The sequence below is a fragment of the Epinephelus lanceolatus genome, chromosome 7, assembly GCF_041903045.1.
Source record: "Epinephelus lanceolatus isolate andai-2023 chromosome 7, ASM4190304v1, whole genome shotgun sequence".
Classification (NCBI taxonomy): Eukaryota; Metazoa; Chordata; class Actinopteri; order Perciformes; family Serranidae; genus Epinephelus; species Epinephelus lanceolatus.
The window spans coordinates 22437234-22452489 of NC_135740.1; the positions used below are offsets into that span (position 1 = coordinate 22437234).

At 41.5% G+C, this 15256-nt stretch overlaps 2 protein-coding genes across 2 annotated transcripts; one reads left to right on the forward strand and one right to left on the reverse strand.

Moving 5' to 3' along the window:
* The first annotated feature begins 3970 nt into the window (after window positions 1-3970).
* LOC117261078 (uncharacterized) lies at window positions 3971-13427 on the forward strand. The gene is made up of 12 exons (XM_033633295.2): window positions 3971-4158; window positions 5590-5700; window positions 5965-6093; window positions 9294-9430; window positions 9508-9719; window positions 9818-9883; window positions 9992-10103; window positions 10179-10303; window positions 10463-10582; window positions 10768-10935; window positions 12982-13132; window positions 13279-13427. The coding sequence occupies exons 1-12, from the start codon at window positions 4034-4036 to the stop codon at window positions 13329-13331; spliced, it is 1509 nt and encodes a 502-aa protein (XP_033489186.2). The 5' UTR covers window positions 3971-4033; the 3' UTR covers window positions 13332-13427.
* LOC117261079 (putative UDP-sugar transporter protein SLC35A4) lies at window positions 13416-15174 on the reverse strand. The gene has a single exon (XM_033633296.2). The coding sequence runs from the start codon at window positions 14805-14807 to the stop codon at window positions 13830-13832; it is 978 nt and encodes a 325-aa protein (XP_033489187.1). The 5' UTR covers window positions 14808-15174; the 3' UTR covers window positions 13416-13829.
* Window positions 15175-15256: the final 82 nt, after the last annotated feature.

Genomic DNA, 15256 nt, shown 5'->3' on the forward strand with positions numbered 1-15256 from the left:
GGCTACCATGACACTGAATCAGAGACTGATTCTGCTCCTGCTTTTGGGGCTCACTGTCACTTCAGGAGCAGATGCTTCTCTTTGCATTTCAAGTGAGGATTTGACTCGTTGTGTGTGCAATGTTATGGTTATCCACTACCCACAAAGCCTTCTGAATTGTTTCAATGCTGTAGAGCTGGAGCTGAGAGATGGCAAACTGGATGTATCTGAGATGGATCTAAATTTGGATCTGACTATTTTCCAGTTCATCCAGATAGCTCATTTTTAATAACGTCATAATTTCCTCGTCATTCATCAGTGCAGTTCTCCCCTTTCTGTCCCTGTTAAATTTGAAGACAATCAGCATAATTTCATCCACTGTGGAAGTTGTCCAGCCTTCCGGGCATCCAGAGTTTCTGGAAGCATCTACAGTTAAAGCCCTTGTGCTGGAGGATGTAACAGTGGACCCCTCTCTCCTCCGGCCCTCCTTCCAGAAGCTCCACCGCTGGTTGTTTGGCTCCCTGAAATCTCTTGTTCTTGTTCGTTCTGGCCTGGTAGAGATTGACTGCAGCTGGGCTCACAGAGTAGAAAACCTGGCTCACCTGGATCTGTCAGAGAATCCCCTCTCTTTCACCAGCCTGCAGAAAATCGTAACTTGCCCCTCTCTTTCATTCAAGTACCTGAAATCTCTTCATCTGAGATAAAGCAACCTCAGCTCCCTCCTGTCTCTCTGCACGCTCCTGAGTCTCACCCCTGCCCTCACCGAACTTGATGTCAGCGGCAACAATTTCTCAATCATCGACTTTTCACGCTGCCCCCAGGTGAACCTGCTCAGGATGCTCAACCTCTCCCACTCAAGGGTCACAGAGGTTCACTCGCTACTCTCTACATCTCTGGAAGAACTGGATCTGAGTTATAATTCTGTGGAGACATTCAGTAGCCCACCACAGACCCTGAGAAAGCTAAATTTGTCTAATAACCATCACATACGTCTCCACTCTCTGCGTAATCTGTCTCATCTCCAGGAGCTAAAGGTGGACAGTAACCAGCTTGCCATCTTGATAAAAGACACAGGTGCCAATTTGAGCACACTGGAGCAGCTTGAGCTTCTCTGTGGAGGGAAAATTCCTTATCAGTGTGACTGTGCCCGAAAAGAGGTCATCATCTCCCTGGACAACGCAGACACTGTGTTTGTGGAGGACTTCCCACAAGAGTGTCTGTGTGCCAGACCAGTGGTCCAACAGATAACCACTCAGAAAACCACTCAAATAACCACTCAGATAAAGGATTTGTCTCTTGAAATGCACGTGACGCCGACTGCTGGGACACGCCGCCATAGCTCTCCTCTCTGTCTGACACTCTTTATGGGTTTGTTGTCACACCTGGTTATTTTTGTTGACGTTTGCAGCAAACTGCATCTTTGTTAGTTTGATTGTACATGTATACGGATAATTATGTATACAGGGAGGCTGTGTGTTGTTATGTCGCCTGTGTTCTCCGAAATGCCTGAGACAAATTTCTCTTAAGGGAGGCAATAAAGGCTAATCTTACCTTAGTCTTATCTTGTTTTAGTACCACTGTCTAATAAGGCATCCTTTATAAAGGGTTTAGACGAATGCCTTTATTATTTGTTAATACATTATTTACTAAAACATACAGATTAGTTACATGCCATTAAAAAGAACAACTTTTGGGTTGCTAAATTGTAAAAAAAAAAAAAAAAAAATCCCTTTTGCTGATTGGACTTTATATATGGGCTGATTATGAGACAGTGGGCCCCTGGGCAGATATGCAAAGGGGCCCCACCACCTCTCGTACATAGGATCAAGACACACAGAATTTCTGGTGGTTTTGCATCTCTTTGTAGTGGTTTGTGTGTCTTTGAGGTTATATTGTGTCTTTTTTTGGTTGTTTCATGTTTCTTTGTGGTTATTTTCTGTCTCTTTGCAGCTCCTTTGCATCTCTTTGTGGTCACTTTGAGTCTCTCCCTGGTCCGTACATGTTAATTTAAGTGACATTTTGCAGGTGAGGGCCAGGCACTTTGACACTTTGGGCCTCTGGGCCAGTGCCAGCATGACTGCCCAGTCCCCAGAAGAACATGTTGCCATATACATTTCTGCAAACCACAGACACATCACATTTGTACGTTTCATGCAAATTATATCAGTGCTTCCTAAGAGTTGCAGTTCTGATTCCAGCTGTATGAGCTTAGTTTCTCCTGCAGACCACCATTCAGGACCAACAAACAACAAATCTGATTGTTTTTAGTAAGACAGCAGCATTTCCAGCTGCAATTGTGGAACCAAACGGGGCATTTTAAGCCAAAACATGACCTTTTTCTAACCTTAACCAAGTGATTTTTGTGCTCAGACATAACAATATATTAATCACAGCATTGTTAACACTTATAGTAATATAAAGTTTCAACATATCCACTACATAACAACATACAAATTGTACATATCTGTGGTTTGCAGAAAGGTACAATTGCAACACCTATTCCGGTGACTGTGTTGCAAATGACTTACCGTCCCAAAGGATCTAAGATCTAACTGCACTATTACCACCAGGAAAAGGCGTTTTCGCAACCTGGCAACCCGTAATTTGCTTGTATTAATGGTTTATAACTGATCTATAAAGCATTATAAATGATTTAATCATTAATGGTCATTAGTTACAGCTTAGAATCACTTTTTAAAGGGTGCCATATTGGAAAGTGGCAAACTTGTGAGTAATTAGATGTAAAATTAAAGGATCAATCAGTTTCTAATAAAAGTAATAAAAATGTTGGTATATATTTTTTTAAAATCTCATCATTGCTTATTACAATATCTCTGTGTATCTTATGATTTAAACTGATCAAGTAAATCTGACAAATTCATACTAATGTTATATCTGTCTGATCTTTTTCTGTATCATATTCCAAAATTACATAATAAAGATGTTTGAAGAAAATCATTTCATAATTCCTGCTTATCAATACTCCCAGTTGTGACCTTTGTGACCATCTTGGTAAGCACACCCTGATCACCCAGACCAGTGAAAGTAGATTCTGTCTCATTAATATTTCAGCGTGTTGTAATGAAATCCAGGTGACCCAGTGGCTAAGGTACACATGCCGAGGGGATGGCCACTGAGAGCATGAATGCACCTGTAAGTACTGTCTCTTTACAACCACATTAGTGTGGGGGGAAAAAATGGAAAAAATAGGAATTAAGACTGGCTTGTTTTGACCGATTTCCATGTTTCAGCAGTTGTGTGAGGGAGCTGAAACAGTGAGAGTGGGAGTTGTATTCACTGCAGTCCAAGGTAAAGCCAGGACAAACATGTGAAATCTGTAAAAGAAAGAAATCTGCTCTACTGTCCCTGGGGATTTGTGTTTAAATATTCTTCTGTGTTTGGGTAAAGATTGTGTGGCTATTCGTGAAGGAGGACGTGGTGTGGACTACAAATCGGGAAAGGATGAGGCAAAACATTTGAGTTTGTTCCACTTGACATTCTGCAATTTGCTCTCTGAAGTCTCTCACTGTTATTAATGTGTTTTCCAATCAGGAAGCAAAGTCCTTCTCCTTTGACCACGTTGTGACTGTGGACAACATACAGGTCTAAAAAAAAAAAAAGCTTCTGACTTCCAATTTAAACATACTCAATTATGCATCTTTACAGCTTTTCATTATCAAATTTCTGGATGTCTGTAAACTAAAAATCTGATTATAAATCTGCAGAGTTTCCACCCTGAGCTCCTGCAGCCTCTCACTGAGTCCATATCCAGTGGTTATAATGGAGCACTGATGATATGTGGAGCCTCCGCAGAGAAGATTAACACTCTGATCGACCAAAGTATCATCAAACAGGTGAAGCCCAAAACAAAACTACACTTAACAGTGACAGATTTAATGTGTTCACTATCAATCTTACTCCTCGCTCTGTCTCAGGTCCTGGCAGATCTGTTTGGTCGTGTGTTGTCACAAATGAAAGAGGAGTTGTTTATCTCTGTGTCGTTCCTTCAGGTTTGTCCTTCTATTTAGTAACATCACCATAAATCATATGAGACATGATACAGCACAGGATAACTTCTAATGTTTGTCAATGTCAGTTTTATCCAGATGGCAGTGCCGTGGATCTGCTGAGCCCCAATAGACAGACTCTGAAACTTGTTCCACATCCCGTCCTTGGAAGGTGAGTCCAGATGAAATAGATACAGTAAACAACAAATACACACTTACACCTCATTTGTACATTTAAAGAAATACTTCACCCCTTAAATAGCCATTTGTATGCTTATTATTCACCCTGTCTTATGTTGAATTTGAAACTTTGTTGTTTTCTTATGCTTCCATGGTGAACAAAGAATCCAAAAACTGAGAAAATTCATCTGTTTACAAACTGTCACACAATAGTGCAGTATTACCCATGTCTCAGTTATCAAGTTGTATGCTCAGTACTTCCCAAACAGACAGCCCTTTCCGATGAGGGAACTGAACAGGAAGTAAAACTCATTAAAGCTCGTCTCAAAGCCAGACTCCATTAACAAAAACAGTAGTTTTTACCTTGCCGAACACAGGAGCTATTGGTCTACCACTGCCTCAATCTGTAGTTTGTTTGCATTACTACATAACTATGGTGAATCCGAACTAACCCTTTCAAACATTAAAGTCTCACAATAACACAAACAAACTAACTGATCGAGAAAGCGGTAGACAAGCAGCTCCTGTGTTCAACAAGGTAAAATTACAATTACTTACTACAATTATCAAAAATTTTCTCCATTTCAGTCAGGACCACTTTAGTCAAACAAAACTTTATTTCCATTTGCAGTATTTTATTTGGCGGTATGGCTCTGTTATGGGGCCTCTTTGCCTTTCCTCAGGCCTACGCAAAAAGCCTCTTCCACGCGCCTGTGTGGAAAGCCTAAGGCGGAGAGAGCACACCTCTCTGCCCTTCCACGCGCCTGTGTGGAAAACCTAATGTGGAGAGAGCACACCCCTCTGCCCTTCCACACGCCTGTGTACAAAGCCTAAGGCGGAGAGAGCCCACATCCCTGCCCTTCCACGCGCCTGTGTAGAAAGCCTAAGGCGGAGAGAGCACACCTCTCTGCCCTTCCACGCAACTGTGTGGAAAGCCTAAGGTGGAAAGAGCACACCTCTCTGCCCTTCCATGCGCCTACATGAAAAGCCTAAGGCAGGGAGAGCAGCAGCAAAGAACCCCAGGAACAGCATCAGCATCAGTGACAAACAGAGATGACATTGATAAGTTAGACACAGCATGAAAAGGAGGAGCTGCAGTGGAGGCGGGTTGCAAATCAGCTTGCAGAGGAATCAGCAACAGTAGGCAGGCCAGAGCAGTTTAAATAGGGCACCCTAAATGAGATTTGCCAATTGGTTGCATAGAAAGGAATCATGTGATCTATCAGCTGACTCCGTTCCATCAATCAGCTGATTGAGATCAGTTGATGAGGCTGAGCTGAACTTGACAATCGTGTCCTGTCTTAGCTAATGTTATACTCAATTTTTTGATTCTTTGTTGACCAGAGGCATGTGAGGAAAACAAAGTTTTTCAAGGTATTCCTTTACGTGTATGAGATGCAGACCAAATCATTTTCTTTCTCAGTCTTGTAGGAGGTTTATGTGAGGTGTGCGTGTGTTCAGCAGAAGAAGCCTACACTATGTATGAAACATGCAGGGAGGCACTGAAGGCCAATGCAGGCTCCATTTCCAGCAGGTAAAGAACAGGCCAAATAAACTCTGGCCATGTAATCCATTAGCTGAATCACTTTGAATGGATTAATTACAACGGTCGATCACAATAGCACTAAGTGTCTTACTGTTGCACGAGTGATTGGATTGTCACGGAGCAGATTTATCTTTGTGTTACATGGTGTCGTTTCAAGTTGACCTGTCCTGCGCGTTATGACCTTGATACGAGGAGGTGGGATGAATGGACCTGTTACTGTCTCTTCGTGTTTGTGGTGTGTTCTTTCCTCAGATGTAGTTCCCTGTTCTCTGTGGCCATTGAGTGGAAACTTCATCCACAGGAGGTGGAGTCAGAGGTCTACCGCAGCAGACTGCAGCTGTTCAGTCTGGCAGGAGGAGCCAGCAGGACTGACCTCAGAGGGTCAGTCATATTATACTCATATACAGTGAGCTATCCATTACACGGGCCAGAGGAACTAAAGCTGATACTGTGATGTTCAGCTAAGTGGTAAAGCACTACTCTGACTGTGGTTGGGCTGTTCATTCATTGGTGAATTAAAGAGTTAGAAGACAGTGGCAAACCAAGTTTTACTGAAGGAGAAAATGCTTAGTTACATCACATGACACCTTTGTTAAGTGTGCCTTTAAAAATATTTGAACTACAGCTGGCCTTTTGTTACAAGTCACAGAAGAAAAATCACCGGTGCACATTACTGATGAATGAATTCCATTTAGCTGCTTCAGTGTCAGAGTCCTGTTATTGTGCATGCTGGCTCACTGTCACGCTGTCATGACTTACTGCGACACGTGAGAACAAAGCCAACGTTAATTTATGACAAGTCAAGTGTCTGCTGTGAAAAGAAAACATTAATCAAGTCAGACAATGAGGACAGTGTCATTTGCTTCCCGTGTAAACAAACCTATGCTCAGTGAAATCTGAAATATCTGCAATGGAAATATTTTATTTCAGTCAGGCTTCATATATATTTGATTATATCTGCTACCAGTCACTTAAACAAGCCTTGCAGCTTGATGTGTGTGTGGGTGGATGTGGGTGGTGGTGAAAAAGTAACACTTCAGGAAACAAAACAAATAACTATTGAAGTTTTGGGGAAACTTTTTGCTGACTGCCATTGAAGTTGAAGAGGCAGTGGCATTTCTAAAATTGATTGCTTTTGCACGGTGCACATATTACAGCATCTCCTATTTGTATATTGATTTTGTGTATACTACCAGAAAAAAACAACATGCTGAATAGATTAGTGGTGTAGTATGCAGTGTATAATTAGGTATTAGGATAAAGCTTTTGTTGTCCTTACTTGGATATATGTTTGTTTCAACACATATCTGACACCAGAGAAGATCTTTATACAGCATGCATGCATGGACACAGACATACCAAAAACTTAAAGTGTGCACCAACAGGAAGGCGAAACAAAGTGCATCAAGAAAGCTATATACCATGGAAGTCAGGAACATCTACAAGATCTTAATCATATCTATAGCGTAGATAGCAATATTAAGATGACATCACTTGAATGCAAGTCCATAAAAATGGGTTTTAAGAAATTATTTAAAAGGAATCACTGATTCTGCAAACTGTATCTCCTCAGGCAGGTCATTCCAAAGCCGAGGGGCCCTGATGGCAAAAGTATGGTCACCTTCAGATTTAGGGGACAGTCACACAAGAGCAAAGCAGGCAACTGACTATCATCTGCCGAGGCGATATTCGTACTAAATGTGGGCAGTGCCTGTTTGATGCACATGGAAAGCTAGCTTGCCCGCTAGTGCTAGCTTGCCACTGCAAAGTATGATATCTTTGGTACATTTTCCTTTATCTTAACGCTCTATGCCTGTCTCCCGACTCACTGCCAGCCAGTTGGGGGACATTTTGTATTTTTCATGGCCAGTATTGCATAATATCGGCTGGTTAAACACAGCAATAATCAATGTCTCGTCCAGGCATACTTTTTTTTGCTATTGGTTGAGCTTGCAACTTCACCAGTCATAGTTGAACACCATTCAATATAAAGCTGCTAGTTGGCTTTACCCCTTTGCTCACATGGCCTAGCGGTAGAGTGCGTGCCCTGAGACTGGGAAGTCGTGGGTTTGATCCCCGGCCGGGTCATACCAAAGACTATAAAAATAGGACCCATCGCCTCCCTGCTTGGCACTCAGCATCAGGGGTTGGAATTGGGGGGTTACATCACCACATGATTCCCAAGCGTGGCACCGCTGCTGCACACTGCTCCCTCAGGGGATGGGTCAAATGCAGAGAACAAATTTCACACACTCAGGTGTGTGACAATCAGTGGGACTTTAACTTTAACATTAGTCAACAGTTTTGCTATATAGCTTGGAACCAGACCCGGACGTGCATTAAAATTGATCATTAAAATCTTAAAAATCAATTCTAAATCAAATAGGGAGCTAGTGGAGAGAAACCAGAATTGGGGTGATGGGATGTTGTCTGTTGGAGCCAGGGAGAAGTCTAGCTGCTGCAGTCTGAGCTAGTTGAAGGCGAGAGAGTGACTTTTGGTTGATGCCAGTGAAAAGGTTGGTACAGTGTTCAAGTCTAGAGAGAATAAGTAAAAAATAAGTGCACTGTCATAGTTTGACATCAGAGTCCTTCACATTTGGCATGCTTAAGGAGGCTCTGGGTATCTGTTTAACATTCAACATTTTTTTCAAACTTTATTAGATTTCAAGAAACATAAACGGCGCATAACTATCTTACTATATAATGACGAAAACTCTCTGTCTGTCTGTGTGTCTGTTCCACGTTTTTTTCTCACTGACTTGGTCAATCCATGTGAAATTTGGCACAGTGGTAGAGGGTCATGGGAGGATGTGAAAGAAGCAATATTACATCAACTGGCCAAAGGGGGGCGCTATAGCAACCGATTGAAATCGCAAACTTTGAATGGGCATATCTCATGCCCCGTATGTCGTAGAGACATGAAACTTTGCACAGAGATGCCTCTCCCCATGAAGAACAAATTTGCCTCCAGAACCCATAACTTCCAGTTATATAGATTTTCCGCCATTTTGAATTTTTTGAAAAACACTTAAAATCGATCTCTTCCTAGGAAGTTTGACCGATCTGCATGAAACTCGGTGAACATAATCTAGGGACCAATATCTAAAGTTCCCTCTTGGCAAAAGTTGGAAGACTTACTAAAACTGAGCTTCTATAAGGCAATGAATATTGCGGAGGGCGTGGCTCATCACATAAAGGTGTATAACATCTCAAGGGTTTCACCGATCACCACGCAACTTTGTAGGCATATGACCACACATAATCTGAGGGGACCCCTCCATTATTGACCCCATCAAACAAAATGGGGGCACTAGAGAGCTAATTTCTTATCTAGGCCTAACCGCCGTATCGATTTTTACTAAACTTGGTAGATATGTAGAACAGAATGCCTCAAGGTGACTGGAGAAATTTAACTCTAATTGACAACTGGGTGGCGCTATAACAACAGAAAAATGCTTAAAAATGGCTACAATGTGACTGATCGACTGATAAAATTATTATTATTATTATTATTATTATTATAATGCACAAATCATACATCCCTTTATGACTAATACATTTTTACCACAAATCCTCTCCAGAGTCAGCCCACTGGTGAAGGTTATGGACCAAACTCAATCCGAAGCTACAACAAATGAAAACATCTTCCCATGCCTTCTCAATGATGCCTTAACAGGGAACAGCAGGACAGTCCTCATCTACTGTGTCCACCCTCAAGGTGAGTGTTCCTCTGGGCCCAGTCACCTCAACTCACCTGTAATCCTTTGAACATAGAAGTTACTCTTTATCCATCAGGTCTCCTAGATGATGAGACCCCCTCCGCTTTAGCTTTGGCCCAGAAAGCAAGACGTTTGGTGACTAATGCCAGTGTTGATCGCTGGTGTCCAAGGGCAACTGAGCAAAAGATCAGAGATGACATCGTGGAGCTAAGGAGTGCGATGATGTCACAGGGGGAAAGTGAGGTTCACACCACCTTTAGGTTAGCAGAGCTGACCCAAAACCTGCAGGTAATTCATTAAATAAGTCTAAACAGTTCTTTCTCACCGTCTCCTGTGGGGACTATTAGAGTTCATAGCTGAAATGCCTTCTGTGATCTCTCTAACAGATTGTGAAAAATCAGTCATGGGAGAAGAGGAGGGAAGAGTCAAAGAAGATAAAAGACAAAACGCAGGTTCCTATCGAAATTGTTCACATTTCCATACAGGTTTAAAACAATGATAACAAATTATGTGTTCCAAACATAATGAAATGAGGAGCATGTGTTGGATTGATTTGGCAGAGCTGTCGGACCCCAAATAGCAATTTGCACAGCAGTGATCACAGAGAGGGGACAGACACAATGAAATATTTACAAGCCCAGCTGAAACAAGAAATGGAGGAGCATATCAGAGGTAATCTGCTGTGATATGAAATGTGTTTATATATAGGGACATCGATGATATTGTGTTTGTTTGTCATATTCACAGAAGGTAAAGGGAATGTAGAGAAAGTCCAGGACAGATTAGGAAGAATTCAGCAGCTGAGGGAGGCTCTCAGAGAGGAGACACTGAAGAACGGGGCTGCTACGGATAAATCTGACCTCTGTCAACAAGTAATGCACTCTATCTATTAAATATGATATTGTACGCCACTACATCAGATTGGATAACATGTTTACAGGCTTTGTGAATACTCCATTAAACACATAAACAAGATTTATGCGTGCGAGAGCGGACAACCCACACTAAGAAATTTATTTTGCCAATTTAAGTCTCAGTTAGAATACAACAAAGCCCAGGAACGGAGGAGGCAACTTAAGGAGGACCACGGGAGATTAATTCAGGAGGAGGTGGAGAAGATGGAGAGAGACTTGGCACAGGAACAGCTACTGGTGAGATAATGAGATACACTGTTGTTTAACATTATTCAGTTTGTGATCTATCTTAGCTGAGCATGCTGAGTCAGTTTAAATTAATGCAAGGCTGGATTTATGGTGGGCAGTGGAAACCCCTGCATTTGCAACTTAATTCTGTTATTCCCTTGCATTTTTTATGGTTTCATCCATTCCTCTGCTAGACAGAAGGCCCCCAGAGAGAGCTGCTGGTGCTGACCAGAGAGAGGCAGGTCCTGGTGCTGCAGATAGAGGCCCTGCGCGCTGAGGCCCAGCAGGCTGAGAGAGACCTGCAGAATCAATATCACAGACACCAAACAGAGCTGCACTGTCTGAGAGAGGAGAGCCTGCAGGTGGGAGTTTGTTGTATCAGTGAGAAAACACTGACTCAAATAATGTCACGTTTTCATTTAATTAGTTTATTACTAGTGTCTTCTTACCAGTAGATGAATATGTGGTTCTATATTCAGGAACTAATGTACCTGTGCCTTTTCAAACATCCAGTAAAACTGCTCAGAGAACAGTTTTGGCCTCAAGTATGATGAAATTCTAAGAATCATTGATAGATTACTGAACAGGCCTACTGGGTATAACGTGTCAGGTGTCCTCAGGTTCTCATCAGCTAATGTCACTCAAAGAGACATGCACCACAAAGGAAGAGTATCAAAATGACCACAAAGAAACATAAAAGGACTACAAAGTGATTCATCTGCAAAGAAACCCAAAGTGATGACACAATGACTACGAAAAGTGGCAAAACAACCACAAAGAGACACAAATGACAGCAAAGATGCACAACGCAATGAATAAGAGGCACAAAGGAGCTACAAAAAGATTTCAAAGAGATTAAATATCAGTAAAAGAGACAGAAAACAACTACAAAGAGACTTAAATGTCTGCAAAGAGTCACAAACCAACTGCTAAGAGACATAAAAAACCACATAGAGATGCATAAGGATTACAACGAGATGCAGAACAACAACAAAATAAGGCTGAACAACTATGAAGTCTGTGCGTCTTGCTCTTATGTAGGAGAGTTTGTGGGGCCTTCTGCATGTCTGTACCCAGGGGCCATTGTCTCATAATCCACCTGTGCTACGAACAATGTCATTTTGCACATATTATTAGAGTAAAGTAGCTCCCAAATTATTTTAGAGAGATCCAAAGGTCTCCTAAGTCAGTAAAGAGTGGAAGCAGCAGCCACACACCTTCCACGTCTTGGAGATATGATAAAAGATGCACAGTTTGTCCCAGTACCTATAATTCTACATTCTTCTAATGGAAATGTTTAACTTTTCATTCGACCCCTATGTTTACTGGAAAAACCAGATCATTAAACATGCATTTGCCTTACATACAAATGTTTCATCGGGCATCCAGATGGTTCTCACTTAACATGGTTACTATATCCCTTTATCATTTAAGATGTATATGGATAATATCCCATACAGTATATATTGCATCGGGGAAACACACTCAATAAGCTTTCCTCTTGTATGTGTCAGTATATTAATTCATTTGTAATCTTGAATACAGTTAATGACAGGTGTTGATTATGATGATTGATATTATATAGCACTGACACATTAGCCCTGGAGGCCTGCTATCGGCCGATTCACCCTTTGAAACCTGGGCAAATTGTCTCAGTTTCTTTCAAAAATATGGGGAAAAGGCCATGAACAGCGAAAGAAGAAATGACCCCAAAAAATAGGCAAGAAATTTGTGAAAAGAGAAAATTGAAAACAAGAACATTATGGAAAAGAAAGTTAAAAACAAACAAGGAAATGACCTGGAAAAAGAGCTTAAAAATTCAAATAATTCTGTAACATAATTTTAAATATAAAACAATGTTAATTAGAAATATAGTTGTTCCCTAGCTTTTTAAAAATTATTTTCTAAATCTATTAATTTTTTGCAATTTGTGGAATATTTCTTACCAAATTGCTCATTGCTGTTTTTCCCCATGTTTTTGAAAGAAACTGCACAACTTTGCTCTGGGTTAAAAGGCTTACATACTGAGGCATCTAAAAGCAGCATAAGAAAAGTGATGTCACTCCAGGTTTCAAAGGGTTAAAGGAGAGCATTTCAGGTAAACATGATTGTAGTCCACATTTTACAGCACTTAAGGTTTCAGAGCAAGTTTTTCCCCCAAAATTAAAACTAAAAATGGGACACCAATCAATGCATTATAGTTATAAAAACAGCAGGGTTTGGGATAAGGATACAGATTCTACACAGAAAAGGAATTTATTTATTTATTTTTTTTAGATGTACGTACAAAAAATACAAAAGAAAAACTCAAAAATGCTTTATAAATGTTTACATGAAGAAGCATTTTACCTCCTGTCTTTCTTGCATCACCCTTGTTTTTCTGTGTTATCTGTTTTCCCACTCTCCAGGTGTTCAGAGTGTTTCGTCAGGTAAGCGAGGAGCAGAGGAGGATGTCAGAGGGCAGATACCGCAGCGTGCTGCTGGAGGCTGTGCAGGATGCCGTATACCTGTCTGCCCAGAACCAGGAGCTGCAGGCTGACAACAAACACCTCCGTAAGGGTCAGTGTATGTTTCTCAACCTCTACCAGACTGGCTGTTATATTAAAGATAAAGCTTTCCCTAACCTCTAAAGTAAAACGTGGCAGAGATGCCAAGTCATGATTCTTCCACCCACCAGCATTTAAAAACTTGTTTTTCTTTTACAGCGCTGGGGGAGTTGAAGGATACTCTGGCTGTGCGAGGTGACTCTACGACTTAACTCTCATCCTGACAACAATAAATGTATGACTGGAAGATGTTTATGAATCAGTGTGTGTGTAATGTGATTCATGAGAAATAAAACTGTTTTTCGCAATTTATTGGTTATCATTAACACGCTTCATAACACTTTGATATAATCTTTGACATTGTTCTTGGCAGAGAATGAAACAAAATGACAATAGCAGCACTCTTCAGAAATGTTAGACTGAAGATATTATAATTCTGACTTGCATTATTATATGAATTTACTCACATCATTGTAACAGAATTATGAATAAAATTGTAAAATGTGGTGTAAATTGTCAGAGTCAGCTGACGTAACTATTCACAGATAATATGGTATGTGGTTACATATCAGAACATGTGCTGGATCCTGTATTTCAAAAGGCAGAGATATAAGGCAGAAAACAAATCACATCTGAAACTCAAAAACTATGGAAACAGAAATACAAGTAGACCGCAGTGAGTTGAGTGGGCCTTGTGGTTCAGTTATTTACTATCTGTAATAAAGGTAAGCTGCCAGTCCAATCATAGAAATGGGTAGGAGGAAAACAGGTGTGAGCTGCAGCCCTAAGATGCCCCAAGACAACAGAGCATTAACCAGCATGGAGCAGGAAATGACAAACAGTCTGGTGATCCCGCTGCCGTGCTTGAGCACCACAGACATCAAGAGTCCATTAGCTGCCTGCCCTGCTATAATGGCCCAGACCACCCCTGAGTATCCTTCCAGAAAGCTCTTTTCACCTGCTGCAAAGGAGAAGCAGGATAGCCCGTTGATGGCCACACCAAACACATAGAGGTAGAGATTCTGTAAGCTGAGGGGCAGCCTCTGGCTCTTCAGCACCATCTCTGTGTAAACTGCTGCTAGCCCTGAAACACAGCAGTACACCAGCACAAGGAAAAGCCCCCAAGTTGTGATGTGAAGCCTGAGACCTTCCTCAGCTTCAGTCCTCTCAACGTCCCCTGGGCCCAGGCTGCTGTAGCTGTGGCACACGCCTGCACCCATGAGGAGCCCCACAGCTAACCACTGAGAAGGCCGGAGCCTCTTGCCCAGGCAAAAGGAGTACAGCAGGGCAGTGGAGGCAATTTTCAGGTTAGAGAGAACTTGGTATGAGCTTGGGTCCATGTAGGCCTGCATGAGTACTACCAGGTGGTTGTTGAGGGCATAGAGTATGGCAGGGACTGCATAGGGGGCCACGCGGGCTAGAGGTGGAGGAGCATGTAGGGCAGATGTACCCCCAGTTAGAACAAGAGTTGCCAGAGAAATCACCAGTTTGGATAACTCAATCATGACAACACATGATGAGGGGTTGAAAGGAACTTGACCATCGACTTTGGTGAGAGTGATGAGCGGTGCATGGGAGCCATAGATAAGGACCATCAGCCCGAAGAGGACACCCCAAAGAATCCTTTTCACCCACTGTCTCCTAATCCTTGCTGGGGATCTTGGCCCCACATTCTGGATCACAATCATCCTCAACAATACAAAACAAACACTTAATTTCTAACTAATTTGAACTACTAGCTTTAGTGCAAAACAACCCTCACCTTTTGGCTATTTTTTAATAAATAGCTATGAATCTCAAGAATTAAAATACCTTTTATAAAATACTCTGAAACACTATTCTCTGTGTAACTCTGTATATGTACTTTGAATGGAACAATAAGGGGGTAGGACATTTGTAGGAAATACTGCCTGTTTTAAACATGACTAATTCAAAATCTAACATGCTAAGATAAGTGCTCCTGGCAGCAAACAAGGTATGAAATCTGATGGACCAAACATTAACAATGAAAGCATTAAGTCTTCCATTTTGTGTCACCATCAAACAGACAAGTGAAAATGAAACAGCAGTATTTAACTGAACCCAAAAGAAAAATGCAAACAAAAACACCAGTCATTGAGTCCCCAGTGAAAGTCCA

Excerpts from the sequence above, each read along its gene's own strand:
- LOC117261078 (XM_033633295.2), top strand. The coding sequence starts at position 4,034 with ATGATACAGCACAGGATAACTTCTAATGTTTGTCAATGTCAGTTTTAT. Across the intron at positions 4,159-5,589 it reads CCACATCCCGTCCTTGGAAG|TCTTGTAGGAGGTTTATGTG; the intron begins GTGAGTCCAGAT and ends TTTCTTTCTCAG. Across the intron at positions 9,720-9,817 it reads AGCTGACCCAAAACCTGCAG|ATTGTGAAAAATCAGTCATG; the intron begins GTAATTCATTAA and ends TCTCTCTAACAG.
- LOC117261079 (XM_033633296.2), bottom strand. The coding sequence starts at position 14,807 with ATGATTGTGATCCAGAATGTGGGGCCAAGATCCCCAGCAAGGATTAGG.